Source organism: Vicugna pacos, chromosome 2 (assembly GCF_048564905.1).
Source record: "Vicugna pacos chromosome 2, VicPac4, whole genome shotgun sequence".
NCBI classification, from domain to species: Eukaryota; Metazoa; Chordata; class Mammalia; order Artiodactyla; family Camelidae; genus Vicugna; species Vicugna pacos.
In genome coordinates this window covers 71,440,680-71,456,184 of record NC_132988.1, presented here as the reverse complement: position 1 = coordinate 71,456,184, position 15,505 = coordinate 71,440,680, and the positions used below count along the sequence as shown (strand labels likewise).

General features: G+C 39.1%; 1 protein-coding gene across 4 annotated transcripts in view; it reads left to right on the top strand.

Moving 5' to 3' along the window:
- Positions 1-15,505, top strand: part of BTC (betacellulin) — a 37,704-nt gene that overhangs the window by 10,216 nt on the left and 11,983 nt on the right. For 3 of the 4 annotated variants that reach the window (XR_012060656.1, XM_031689250.2, XM_006212536.4), the window contains exons 2-3: positions 6,521-6,619; positions 14,482-14,599. Coding sequence is in view for 3 of the 4 variants with exons in the window: in XM_031689250.2 (XP_031545110.1) it covers positions 6,521-6,619; positions 14,482-14,599 (217 nt within the window). In the remaining variant the exon portion in view is untranslated. Of the gene's footprint in view, positions 1-6,520; positions 6,620-12,819; positions 12,966-14,481; positions 14,600-15,505 lie in introns of those variants that run through there. The other variant, XM_072941427.1, reaches the window with a different exon arrangement.

Below are 15,505 nucleotides of genomic sequence, written 5' to 3'. Positions count from 1 at the left end.
TTTCCAGTAGTATAAGAGATTTAGGAGCTTCATTTTATTCTAAGCAGAATAAAACCCCCGTATTTAATGATATAGTTGGTTAAAAAGGGCTGATATGCAATGGGGCTGCATTATCAGAAATATGGTGCCCACAGTGTGGAGGCTAAGAGCCCCACTCTATTCTATCTTTGCCAGAGTGTGTGAAATGATACTTTATTTTAACCTTGTATTTAAGGGAGGATGACAAGGCTTATGAGAGGTCTTGATGATGTCAGGTAAGATATGGTTAAAGGAATCAGGATGTCTAGCTTGAGAAAGAAATTCTTTCAGGAAGAATTGGTATCTGGCTTCACATATATGAAGATCTGTCATAGGAAAGAGAGATTAAACTTATTCTATGTGATTCCAATGAACAGAGTAAAATTATAGGAAAGCAAAAACCAGTTCCACATAGAGAAGCATCTATGGAGCTTTAGAAATAGGTGTTTAATTTTTTTTTTAATGAATGAATGAGTATGATTGAAGGAAGAGATGAATGGTCTCATTGAAATGGGCCTTAGAAGAGAGTGAAGTCTCTGGGCTGAAACTTTAAAGGCGGGCTTCATGAACTCTTCCAGGTGATGTTTTCAGGGCAGTTGTGTGTTGGCTGGTAGGAGGTTGAATACCTCTTTTTTCTAAGGTTCGTACTAATTCTGAAATTTAATATAACTTGTGACTCTTTTGAATGAAAATCTTATGTTTTTCAAATCTAAGTACCACATTTTATTTCACTTTCTCTAAAATACAATCCATGTGTATTTTATATACTAGATAACTTGAATAAAGTATGTTCCTTTACAAATTCTCTTGGTATACTGTTTCCCTTGATTTTTGTGAACTAGATAACAGAATAGGCAGGGAAATTATGATCCAAATTTCTCTTGAGGAAAAAGGTCAGGATAGTATGTTAATTAGCTCAAGGTCATACGGTGAATTGATGGCTAAGTCTGGTGATATTTCCACATGAGGATGGCACTTCCCCTAATAAATTTTTTTAAGAAGTAAAAATTTGAACCTTTGAGGCTATGCAATTAACTTACAGGAAGACACTAAAAATGAAAGCTATGTTTTAGATAAAAAATATTAAAAGGGTTTGGAGGGAATTGCAATGATTCTAACCAGGGTAATTTCTTCCCCAAGGAAACATTTGGCAAAGTCAGGGGACAGTTTTGATTGTGACATCTCAGGAGTGGGCAGAGGAAGGGAGGTAGGATGCTACTGACATTTCATGAGCAAAAGCCAGGGATGCTGCTCATCACTGTACAATGCACAGCATTCCACAACAAAGAGTTCCCAGCCCCAAATGCCAGTAGTGTAAAAGCTGAGGAACCCATTAGATGTTTCCCACTCGTTTTAGCCAGAACTTGGATTTCCTTGAGCAATGAGGTAAGATGTATTGCCTATAAAATACTTTCAAGCTCTTATTTTCCAAAGACTTTCCATTCACTCAAAATAAAGTTATATTTGCCAGAACTGCTAACTTTGACTGCAAAGGACTACATTGCAGTTGTAGAAGAGACCCTGCCTTTTGGGTTTAACTTTCTAGCCTCTTCCGCTTCTGTTGTTAATCCATCCTTTACCTCTCTCGTACCTTTGGCATCTTCCTGTCAATTATCTTTCATATTAAAAAAAAACAAGAACAAAACAATCCTCTTTTTTTCTGTACATATTGACTAATCTTGCATCTCTCTTTCTTAGTTCAACATCTTTGAATAATAATCTACAATTATTTGCACATTTTTCATGCTATTGCTATTTTTCTAGCTAGATATTGTTAGTGTTTTTGTTGTCAAATCCAATGCATATACTTCAGTTCTTATCTTTAATTCTCCATCAATTCTGTATCAATTTTTATACAGTCGATCAAGTTCTTCAAGAAAAAAATGTCTTCTTAGTTCTGTAGCTCTTCCTTCTTTGTCCCTTGAACATCTCTGCCCCTCTATTATAATTTTTTTTCACGATTCCATCCTTAATCAGCTTTCTCTTTTTATATGGCTCTTTCCAACAGACCCACATCCATGGTATTAAATACCTGTTTGTTTTTCATGATTCCCAAATATAGAACTTGTAGCTTGGACTTGACACCAGAGTTCTAGATCTAATATCCATTTACTATCGCTAAATGAGCCATAGTCACCTTCAAAGAAGTGTGTCTAAAACTAGATTTCTCTCCATGCCTTAGGCAGTTTGGGCTTCTATAATCAAATAACATAGACTAGGAGGCTCGGGCTTGTAAACAGCAAACATGTATTTTTCATAGTTCTGGAGGCTGATAATTTCACGATGAAGGCTCTAGCAGATTCAATGTCTGGTGAGAGGCTGCTTTCTGGTTCATAGGCAGCATCTTTCTGCTGTGTCCTCACATGGCAGAAGGGATAGAGGAGCTCTTTGCTTCTGGGTCTCTTTTACAAGAGCCCTGGTCCATACGTGAGGGCTTCATCCTCATGACCTAATCACCTATCAAAGGCCTGACCTCCAAATACTCAATGTGATGGTATTCACCTTTTGTATTCACCTCCATATGGCTAAACAGTTTGCTTGTAATGCTGTTCCTTGATTTGTCAAGTTTAGAATTTACCTATTGACTTTTTCTTCTAATTTCAATAGAGTCACTATAGGGGTGATACTCAAAACACTTAGGAACCAGCAGAGCACAGATGATGATTAACCACAACCACATGGTCCGTGTGAGCTAATTACTGGTCCTGATTTTATGACACATTTTTGTTAAACTATCAGTATTTACATTATTATGAGCACATATTGTTCACTGCTGAAACAAATGGTATACTATAATTATGTTGTCTTGCTTACAGTTTTTGTTTTCTAAAAGTTGTTAATTGAAGTTTTAAAATTCATTTATTCCTCATTAAAAACTAACCATAGTCCTCACCTTTTCTGTGAGTCTTTGCTGCTAGGCAGAGTTGGTTCTGCACCCTACATTATTCCCGTGCTACCTCTGATGTACTCACCATGCTATGTCGTATACATTTCTGCGTCTGCCTGCCTTGTCAGAATGTGAGCTTCTTGAGGTTAGTGATTACCTCTCTTATCTTTGAACCTTCAGTGTCCTGCATCAGTGCCAAACACAGAGTGTCTAATACATATCTGTTGAATTATGGATGGAACAGGAATGTCCTTTCTCTCTGAAGCAGCCTTCAATATTGAGTAGATGGTCTTGTGAACGTTTCTCAGATTTCTGGGTTGCTCCATACAGATCAAACACTGCAATGCCTGTCAGGGTCTAGGCATTTAAAATAAATGGTGTGGCATGCCTGATGGGATCTGTGGCATTAAAGGGGGTGACCTGCTAGTAGGCTCCAGCCAGTTGTTGCCATGAAAGTGTTTCAGATCTGTGTCACCAGACCTTCTGCTTTTTTAATACAAGCAGAAAAATCCAGGTTCTATACAAACTGTCATGATTCAAATTTTAAAAACTATGCAGACCAAAACAATGGTTCTTCAGGGTTCATTTGGTTCATGACCACCAGCCGATGAAGGTTATTGAGTGAACACTCTCCCAGAGCCTTGAACTTGATGTCTGGTCTGCCTGAGGATGTCTCTACTCTGAGGGGTCCTCCCCAGGGGCTCACCCCAGTGGAATCCCTTTGCCAGCTGATGCCAGCATGTGGAGTGAGTCTTAGAAGACGAGGGCCTGGGCACAGCCTGCCAGAATGTTCCAAGGCCCAGGGAAGGTTTCAGTGGAATCAAGATTTCCTCTGTTGGGTAGAAATAAAGAATGATGTGTTAAATTATAAGTGACAGTGGGATGGAAAATAAGAAGATGAAAAATTGTATCTATGTGCTAAGCAATTTGTGTGCCTTTTCTTATATTATTTAATTCAATTTTTACACAACCCTGAGAAGGAGATGCTGTCACCCTCAGTTTGCAGATATTGAATCTCTAGGAGAGTTAGAAGTTTGTTTTTTTTTCAGTTTCCACCATTAGGCGAGAGAAACTCCAGAATTAAGGCCTCCTGATTATGCCCATGAAGAAAACCCATGTATGAGATTTTGAAAATGAGTTAAACTTGCTTTATAATAAAAAAAGAAATTGATTAAAAATTTCAACTGGAAATTGATATTGGGATCTTTGATCTTGATGTTTGTTTTGTTCATTTTTTTATAGATTGATCTAAGATTAGTCATTCTTTAAACATTTGTTGAATATCATTGTGTTCTATGTTGGGTACCAGGATTACAGAGATGAGTGATATACAATTTCTGGGCTTGAGAAGTCCTAAATGATTATTTCTGATGTATTCTAAGTGTGAAAGGAGGGAGCCAGGTATTGAGAGAAAAGATATGAAAAATCTAGAAATATAGTGGCCAAATTGCACTCTTTTAAAAATTGAGTTACTCTCTTTTTCTTGTTGTAACAAACAAAATATTCAAGTAGAAAAATTAGAAAATACATATAAGGAAAATTAAGGAAAAAAATCTCTTTCTAACCATTGTGAGCAACTGTCTATCTACTTACTTACCCACTTTTTTTGACTATTTATCTATATGGATAATTTTATACTTAAACAGAAACACATGCAGACAAACACTCTCACAGACCCCACTACACTACTATCCCATAGTGCTTGTCTTACTGAAGAATATTTTGAAATGTTTGAAAATCATTTTTTTGTGGCTGAATAACATTTTATTGCATGGAAGTATTTCCATATATTTAATCAGTTCTCTATTGTTAGATATTTAGGTAAATTCTAATTTTTTATAGCCTATGTCTTATAGAGAAATTTGTAGCTAAGTCTTTTTATGTATCTTGAAGTATTTCTTTAGGACAAATTGCTAGAAATGAAATTACTGGATTTAAGTATTTGTTCAACTTTTGAGCTTTTAGCACACATTGTCCTCTAGAAAAGTAGTCCTAATTTACCCATCACTGATGGACATGAATTTCCATTTCTCTTCACTGTTTCCATTGCTAGTTACCATCCCTCTCTTTTTATTATTATTTTCCAATTCAATGGATAGAAAAGAATCTTTTTGAAAATTCTTGGCCTTTGAACTTTCTAGACTGTTGTTCTCTGGTTCAATACTAGCACTTTGTGTTTCGGTTACTCGGTTGGCTGATTACCTGCCTTAGTAGCTTTGGAGCAGTGTGAGAGTAGAGCATGTCCTATCCACCTGTGTATTTCTGGGTGCTCGTGGATGTTTGTTGAACTGAGTTGTGTTGGAGGACATGCGTAGTTTAGAGACCTTGGCTAGACGTATAAATGTCAATACAACCAGTGGACAAGTTATTCTATTCCTACCAGTTACATAATGATGAGTAATTGAATTGAGTATTGATTACATGTCAGCATTGTATTAAGTGCTTTACATACTTACCTAATTGAATCCTCACAACAGTGCTCTGTAGAAAACATAATAATTATCTCTATTTTGCCAATGAGGAAACTGAGAAATTATGAACTTGTCCAAGGTTCATGGCTGTAAGGTGGCAAAAACGGGTGACGAACTCAGGACCAGCTAATTGCCGAGCCATCTTATCTCCTCTCCTCTGCCCTCCCCTCCTTTCTCCTCTCCACCTTCTTATGATAGAAACTTAAAAACATATATATAAAAGTAGAGAGAACAGCAGAGTGAACCAGCTTTAACAGTCATCAATATACGGCCAATCTTGTTTCATCTATCCCTTTCCCTCACTACCTCGCACGCCTCTTCCCTCGTTGGATTATTTTAACGCAAGTCTCAGATACATTAATTTCATTAATAAGTAAGAGACGTGGACTCTGTTTTTTTTAAATATAAACCACAATATCATTATCTCACCTGAAACTATCTACAAGTCCTTAATATTATCTAATGTCCAGGCCATGTCAGATTTCCCTGGTTATCTCTAAGTGATTTTTACTGTTGGTTTGTTTGAATCAGGACCCACTCAGGGACTATACTTTGTATTCTGAGCTGTTCTAGCCACAACACGAGTTCCTCTCTCCCTCATACATTTCCATGAGGCCTGTCCTCCTCAGAGACAGAGATACTTAGCTGGAGAAATGTGAAATTTTTAAATAATCCCTATGAACTGAGTATCTGGTTTCATCTCACCATAAGGAAGCACACTCAATAACTAATACCTGAGAAATACTGGGTCTGTGTGGAATGAAGAAAATACATTGCCACACGGGGCTCACCATCCCTTCTCCCTGGAAATTCTGTGTATTCATCAAGTGGCTGAGAGCTTCCTCTATTTTTCTGCTTGTAGGATAATGCTGCACCACATGCTATGGTCAGTTCTCCTTACTTAAGGAGCCAGGCCTTGTCAGATATAAATGATGCTGGCTTGAGAATTCTGTCTTGAGTCCTGAGCTTAAAATATGAGACAGGCTAACCTGTGGACGCCCCCTCCCCTGCCACCCCACTGCAGGATAATGACTTGGAAATGGGAGACACAGGCTTGTTATTTTCATAAATCGTCATGACTTTGATGGCGTCTTTCACATCGAGCATGTTTTCATGTTTGTTTTGGTTCTGTTTGAATTTGAAGGTCTAGTGATCCTCCACTACGTCATTGCAGATGGGAATTCAACCAGGAGTCCTGGAGAAGATGGCCTTCTCTGTGGAGATCTCGGGGAAAACTGCCCAGGTAACACTCAACAAGTGATTTGTTTGTATTTTGTCAGCTTTATATTCAGTCTCAGAACAGTGATCTCCCTATTCTATTTTTTGAATTTCAGAGTTATTTATTATTTACCTTTTTAGTTGAACTATAGTCAGTTTACAATGTTGTGTCAGTTTCTGGCGCACAGCATAATGTTTCAGTCATACATACACATACATATTCTTTTTCATTATAGGTTACTACAAGATATCTGAATATATCTTGTATATTTATATATACAAGATATATGAATATAATTCCCTATGCTATACAGTATCCACTTGTTATTTATCTATTTTATATATAGTACCTGCACCTCTCAAACTCCCAATTTATCCCTTCCCACATCCTTCCCCGTCCTTGTAACCAGATCTCCCTAAATTTTAAGTTGTTGACAATGTAGCAATCATAAAACTAAGCAGTGTTTTGAGCACATGCTAATGTACCAGGCACTGGGCTAAGTGTTTTACATACAGTAATTCATTCTCTCCTTGCAGGAACCCTATGAGCTGGATATTTTTTTACTCTATTTCAAGATGAAGCCTAGAAAGGAAACATAACTTGCCAAAGGCCACACAGTGGTATATAGCAAATCTGGGATTCCCTTTCAGGTCTTTTTGATTTTAGTGCTTCCAGTCTTTGTCATTATACTATATTGGGCATCACAGATGTGTGCTCCACCTCTTAGCAGGAGATCTCTGGGCTGGATCCATAGAAAAGTTGGCATATTCTATTCAAATTAAAACTTTTTTTTTTTGCTATTTTATAAGTTAAAAGAAGGGAAGAAGGCAACAATTTTTAAAATATGTTTTACCTTAGAGTTTCTTGAAAAAGTATTCTCAAAGTCATTAATCTGAAGCAGAGCCAGCCTTAGTAAAGAGTCAGACAATAAGAATTTAGATTCTGTGGGCCATGTGGCCTTTCTTGCAACTACTCACCTCTGTGATTGTGCTATGAAAGCAACCATAGGCGCTATGCAGATGAATGGCCTTGGATATCTTCCAATAAAACTTTACTTAGAGGAACAGACTGTGAGCCAGATTTGGCTATTGTACCATAGTTTGTTGATTCCTGGTCTAAGGTTCTGCCTGTCCTTTATAGATTGTGTGCTCTGGTCTCCTACAGGAGTTGTTTCTTGTTTTAAAACAAAACACAACACAGGACAATTCCAAAAGTAGGACAGAGTGGAGAAGAGCCTCCTGTGTTCCCTGGAAGCCTATCTGAGCTGGGAGTGTGGTGACTTGGGGTTAAGTGCTCTTTTCCTAGCACCTTGGGGACATTGTAACTGAGCCAGGAACACGCTGATCAAGTTGTCCTGATGTGAGTCACCAGCTCCAGCCCAGTTTTACTCTATCCTCCCTCACACTTGTGGGTGGTCTGGGGAGCACCCATAGCCTGTGGTATCCATCGCTGTCTGAGGTCTTGCTTGTATGGGTCTTGTTACCCCTGTAGTCAGAAGGACAAAGCCAACTTTATGTGTCTGTGTGCTTTTCTTCAGTCTGGTTTCAAATGTCTTAAACAATGGCATTTTCACATTTCCTTTGGGAGATCATTCCATAATCTGACGTGGACAGTGTTAAAAAGTCTTCTTCCTCATTATCCTAAATGTATTTTGTAATGTTTTTATTGTAGTAAGAACATTTGACATGGAACCTACCTTTTAACAAAAATTTAAGTGTAGAATACAGCATTCTTAACTATAGGCATCTGAGGTTTCACAACAGATCTCTGGAAATGATTCATCTTATATAACTAAAATTTATAGCCATTGAACAACAGATCCTTTTTTCCTCTCCCCAATAGTCCCTGGTAGCCACCACTCTACTCTCTGCTTCTGTGCATCTGGCTATTTAGGTAACTCATGTAAGTGAAGTCATGTATTGTTTTGCCTTCTGTGACTGGCTTATTTCACTTAGCATAATGTCCTCCAGATTTATCCATGTGGCTACATATTGTGAGATTTTCTTTTTTTAAGACTGTGTAATATTCATTATCTGTATATACCACATTTTCTTTATCTGTTCATCTCTTAGTGAATATTTAGCTTGTTTCCACAACATGGCTGTTGTGAATTATGCTACAATAAACACGGGAGTGCAACTTTCTCTTTGAGACCCTGATTTCAGTTCTTTTGGATATATACCCAGAAGCCATGTTGCTGGATGATATGATTGCCCCATTTAAAATTTGTGGAATAAACACCATACTATTTTCCATAGAGGCTATAGGTTGCCTTTTCAGTCTCTTAATTGTTTCTTTCCTGTGCAGAAGATTTTTAGTTTGTTTAAGGTCACAGGTAAGTGGAGTAGCCTGACATGAATTTGGAGAGACCTGGCTCTAGAATGTGTGTTGTTAATTTCCATGCTAAAGTCTTAGAATATGTTGGGAGATGAGAATGCCGTATAAATGGGGGAAATTCTGAAAAATAATTGCTTAAAAGTCCAAATAAGGACAGTAGCTTCTAGAAAGAGGAATTAGTGTGAAGTGGGAGCAGATTGTTTCTGTTGAGTGACTGTGTGACCTTGAGCAAGTCACTTAAGTTTTCAGAGACTTAGCTTGCAACCTGTAAAATAAAGAAGTGCATTAGATGATCTTTAGGAATCCTTCCTGTTTCTAAATGACTTTAGGATTTTGTTTTCAGATAGCCCAATCTTTAAGCATTCTGTTTTTACTTTTCTATTTTCTATCTTGAGACACTGATTCATTCTGCCAGTACTTATGAGCACATAATACACAGGAGGTCCTGTTCCGTGTGCCAAGGATGCAACAATGAACAAAATAGTTAAAGGTGAGGTCAGAGAAGCAATGGGAAAAGAGAGGTAGATGCCATTTACTGAGATGAGGAAATATCCCATTCGAGGGGGAAGATCTCTTGCTCCATTTTGGAAGTTAGGTTGAAATGCCAGTTAGATGTTAGGAACAGCTGGCATTGAGGGAAGAAATTTGGGATAGAAGCAAAGTTGAGCATTGTAACCAGTAAGGTGTTTGAGGCCAGGAAACACTGAGCGAGGAGGCAGGGAGAGGAGAAGAGATAAGAAAACATTGAGCCTCACTGCACTGCAAAATTTAGAGGTTTGGGGAGTTGAGGTGGAACCAGCAAGGGAGAATGAACAAAGGAGGCATCACATGCATTCTCGAAAAACAAAATAAAATAGTTTTTTTCCTGTCCGTTCGTCTTTGTCTCCTAGCCTTGAATAATTTTAAATACAGGAAATACACTCAAACCTTAACCCTTTTTTCCTTTCTTTAAAGAGCTAGAAGGAAAAGTGCAGCCCTAAGTGAAGGTCCACTCCTGTAAGCTCAGAAATGGTTGGCACAGTCCTTCTGGCGAAAAGACCTACTGATCAGGCCTGACTGGTGCCCTGTGTAAGTGTTTCCTAGTAGCCCGGGAGGGTAACAAGTGTGTCTGTGAGACTTATTTTTCTTTTCCTGGAGAGACAGACCCATTCACATTTTTATAGGAAATGGCATTGAATGTAAGACAAATGGAAATCCTCAATTACAATACATCATCCAATTTTGCACTTTTTCAAGGACATCATGAATTTACATTCCCCTGTCTCAAGGAGCTAGTTGGCAAGATAAGAAGGAAAATTAAGTTAAAAAATATGAAACTTTCTTCCTCCCCTCTTGGCTTAAGAAGGTTGTAAGAAGAAACTCCTCTTTGGGAAGATGCCTGGAAGCCAAGAACTAGAATATTAGACACTTAGGCTCTACTTCATAGACTAAGAGGAAACTTTTCTCCAAACTTTGCTGCTACCATTTAACTCTTCTGTGTTACTACCCCCCCCCCCTTTTTAGATCAGATATCTGTTTGGGAAGATAAATTTATAAATATTTGTTTTCCTTTTTCTCTCTGTTAACACTTGTGAGACTTATAGCTAAAAATTTGGTATCCCTTTTTAATCTCTTACACAGAGATCTAACTATGTAGCTAACTAAATTTTAGAAATACAAGAGATTATAAACATTGTAATGAGATTTACCAAAAAAAAGTATTGTAATAATAATTGTATATTACCCTTAGAATGGATTTCAGAAGAGTTCCTGATATTAATATCATTTACAAAATTACTACATAGATTTTAATGAACATTATTCTAGTAAGTGAAGGAAGCTTTTATGAAAAATAAACCTAGTATATCAATGGTGAAGGCTTTTAATCACATGGCTTGTGAATAAGAATCATGCACAAAAAGACTAAGAAATCACACTGTTTAATCAAAGCCTGCATCAAATTAAGGAAAATTCCATATTTAAAACAAGTCATTTAGGTGTTTGCTATGTTCCTCCACTTCAGTTTGGTGCAGAAGAATCCATCACATTTCACCTATCTATGTGACCTAAGGAAGGTGACCACTTCTTGTCTATCTGCCCATGCTATCAAAGGAAGATGTTCTTGCTTCTGATCCCTTTCACCAACTCTTAGAAACAAACTTCAACATCAGTGACCTGCAGTAGCCCTTGTGATTTCTTATTTTATTGGCTTTAGCATCTTTGAAATGCAGCATCTCATGAAGGGTTTCTGAGATGTTAATCGTAGTGCCCATCCACTTACGAGATGGTGTTGTGATCTGGCCCACTAGTGCATGTAGTTTGCCTGTGCAGTTTTATGAGACAGTCTTACTCTGTCCCATACATTGTTTTGATTTTGGGAATGTGGGCTGGAAAAGAGTAAGGTGGGAGGGAAAAAGATCAATTAAGTTTCACCACCCCCAGGATCAGGGGAATCTTCACAGCTCTCACATTTTTAAGACCATGCAGTTCACTTCTTAACAGAAAAACACAATACGGCGGACTAATCATTCTTTTGCCATAGGATTAACTTTTCCCTTTTCTTGATAAACATCTCTGGGATGGAAGGGTAGATTTTGCCATCCCGTCCCCTGTGTCATCGGGTCTCTTGATAGGCAGAAAATGTTAGATTTCACAGTTGTTCAATTTTCAGATAAAGTGATCTTGATGAATATTAAATGAAAGCAACTGGAATTTTAGGTGCATTTTGAAAGGGGGAATGCTGATAAGCCTTCTCATTTCCATGAGAGAGGAAGAGAGGATCCCATCTGGTTTGGGGGGTGGTGTGCAGGATGTGTGATTCATTTTTCTTCCAGGTTTTAAATTTCCATAGAGAAATCACAGGTCATTTTCTGCTTGGTGGCATGGAAGGGTTTTTAAATCCAAATAACGCTGGGAATATTTAAAGGCATGCTTATTTGGCAAAGGAGAGAGTTCTGTGAGCAATCAAAACAGGGCCTGGCAACCATTTCCCTGGCATGGATTTGTGTTGCTTGGATGAACCGAGGCTGATCAAATCACTGCATCCAGCAGCTGCTGGTTAAGGCACTTCTTGGTGTCATGCTCTGTGTGGTGTTTATTAAAAGACTGGCTACATTTAAAGGGGCACGGCAGCCAGAGAAATTAGTAAAGTACAAGATACAGAGCCATGTGGCTTATATTTAAAGTCAGGTGTACTTTGCAAAGTAGAAAAGACTTTTCTGGAGCACAGCAGATCTGTCAGTACTGCTTCTTAAATTCATCTCCTCGCCCTTCATTCCCCTGTCCCTGGCTCATATCCTGTGTGTCTGTGTGGCTCAGGTGTGCCTTGGATTCCTCCTCCCCTCCTTGACATCTTCCTACTTTAATCCATTCTGCACTTTCTTACCTAAGACACTGATAAAATGCTTCACAGTTTAGTTTTTGCATATACCATTTCTCTAGAATTGCCAGGATTTTCAAGATTCTCATTATTGTCCCAGGCACTTTGCTAGGAATTTCCACATGTATTTTTGACTTGAGCCTCTCAACCACCTTGTAAGGTAGATGTTATCATCTTCAATTTCCAGATGATGAAACTGAGGCTCAGACAGCTTAATTAGCTTGTCTGGACCCAGAGGGCCGGTTAAAGGCAGAGCTGAAAATGAAACACTAATTTCCTTTTCCTAATCCACTGTTTTCCCCACCATTTCGTTTCCAGTGTCTCACAACTGTTTGTGTGGTTTCTATGGCTGTTTTTACTAGTTGGTCGCTTATTATTGACTTTAATTTGCTCCGTTGTAAATACCAATGTAGAGAGTTAGATAGGCTATCCCTTATCTCTTTGATGTTTTCCAGTGCCTACTACAGAGCTCTGGAAAGAGGAAGTACTTGACCAGTGGAATTTGACTGATCGATTTTTTTTGCCAAAGTACACAGATCTTTGCCTCTGAGTCATGTTGCAGTTTTTCCTGGGAGAAATTTCAATGAGTCCCGTTGATTGGCATGCATGGGAACAAATATCTGGCACATACAAGGAGTCAGCATCGCTGGTTATCAAGTCAGCTATCAAAACCAGGTCAGCCAGCTCCTCTGCAACACTCTGACCCCCTCTGAAACCCTATGACCTGGCATCACAGGAATCTGCTGTGTATAGATCACTCAGATTTCTTTGCGATTCCTCTTACTGGTGGCCCTGGACAATCATATATACTCATGTCATAATATTAATTAAGTTGTTTAGTAGTCATTGCTGTTAATAAAATGATTGTTTAATGTCACTGGGGTGCCATATCAAACCTAGTATGAAATGCCCTTCTGAAGTGACCACCATGGTCTTTCTAGTTCCACAGTGTCCATGGCTGTGGAAAGTCCAACCCTGGGCTGCAGCTGGCTAGTCAGCTGTTTTCTCTGTGCGTGGGCACCTGTCTGTCGTGAGTCAACACGGAGTAGCTTGTTAGCATTTCTATATTGTTTCTCTTGACAATCCTTATTTATTGAAACTTTCTACAGGTAAGTGATGGAGAAATTGTTACATATTACTGCTCCCCTCCCCCACGATGAAAAAGTAGGCAATCAAGACTCTAAAAGGTAAGACAAGAAAGTCAGGATAGGATTGAAATCCCATTTATGAAGCTCCCAGTGTTTTCTTCTTTCAGGGCAAGAGAAACCCTCCAGAGGTCAGATGAGAGGGAGAACCTCCCATTCAGACAAGCACAACTTCCGGGTGCCTTAGGCTGAGAGCAGATGACAGCTACCTGCTTTACAGAGTGCCAGAGCGGAGCAGTCAAAAGCTTGGACTCTGGGGCAAGACCGCCTGGGTTTGAGTCCCCATTCTGCCCTAGTCCTGCGCTAACTGCATGATCTGGGAAGGTGACTTAGCCTCTGTGTGCTGTGCTTTGCTCATCCATAAGTAGGAATTAGAAGGATTCTTCCCTCACAAGGCTGTTATGAGTATTAAATGAGTTAATACAGTCTTCCCTCCGAATCTGTGCATCTGCAGATTCAACCAACCACAGAACCAAACCAGGGAGTATAGGGGGTCGACGGTGAACACCATTTTACATAAGGGACTTGAGCATCTGTGTATTTGGGTATCACATGGGGTCCTGGAACCAGTCCCTGTGAATACCGAGGGAAGATTCTCTTTGTAAAGCATATAGACTGGCATCAGGCACTCAGTAAGTGCTAGGTGTTTAAATTTAAAAAAGAAAAGGAAAGAAAAGAAAAGAAAAGAAAAAACCGTCTCACTTTTCAGTGCCGTCAGTCCTATGGCTCAGTCTTCATGCAAAGAAGAGCCTTCTCTCTTGTCACAACGACGCTTTACCCTTTTAACAATACCAATGTTTCTGAGAGGTAGTTTGGGCACAAGTCTTAATTAAAATATGAAATGTTCCCATCACAATTCCCATTACCTGTTCCCATTCTAGAGTTAGTTTCTGGTCACAAAACTCAGACATATTCCAGTGCGGAGAGAAGACGAGAGATTGGCATCTGGTCTACAGAAAAAGTGTCAGCACAGGTAGGAATATGATTCTCCTCCCAAATGTGTATTTAAAGTGAGTTGATTTATTGAACCTTTTCTCATTCTTCAGCTACCACCACACAACCAAAGAGAAGAGGCCACTTCTCTCGGTGCCCCAGGCAATACAAGCACTACTGCATCAAAGGGAGATGTCGCTTCGTGGTGGCCGAGCAAACGCCCTCCTGCATGTAAGTGGAGCACGAGGAGCTGACCAGCAAAGGTGCAGGCTGGTGCCGGCTTGGGGCTAGACAGCACTGGAAAGTCTGAGCTAACCGCGCCATCTGTGGGGACGCAGTTCCCCCTGGTCCTGCCACCCGGCCACTTGCTTAGGGGCTCGCAGCTACTTATGGAGAAACTGACGCACACTTTCCTGCTGAAATTTGAGCGTGCGATCCCCTGCCAGGCGGGACCGTGTCCTCTGCTGCCTTGCGCAAGCAAAACTGTTTCTGTCCAGCATTAAGGATGCTTTTCAGCTCAAATAATCTCCCAGGTGGTGCCAATGGAAACACATTCTTCTGGCATGTGTTAGGTGGTTCACAGTGAACGTAAATATGAAGGCATTTCTGCCAAATTAATAGCTACTTTTGCAGGGGACAATTAAGTGGCTAGAAATCAGTCCTATTTACAGAGATTCACGAAGCCTGTTGAGTATAGCAGGGAACTGGGAGAAAAGTTCTCTTTCCAACTCTTAGCAGATTGAGTCCAAGTTTAATTTTACTCAGGCACAAAGAAATGTTTTGCATATCTTCAATATTTATTCTCTTCTAAAAACATGTTCCTCTAAAGTGCTGTCTGAGACTACCTCATAGGGAGCAAGGTGGTTTTTAAGCACAATTTTGATCTAAGGTTTATAGAATGTTTATGTTCTTCTCTGTGCTTGCCCGACATTCCCTTTTTTTTTTTTAAACAAGTATCTCAGAACAGTGATTCCAAGCCCTGATGCAGTGGAACATTGAAGAGGAATGGACTGCTTCAAAGTTTAATTATAATTAAATTTAATTAGAAAATAAATATACAGAGATAATAGAGGAGAATAAGAATTGCTATGTAAGAAAATAAGAAAGATGTGCTTGGGAAAGATAGAGCTAATTTTA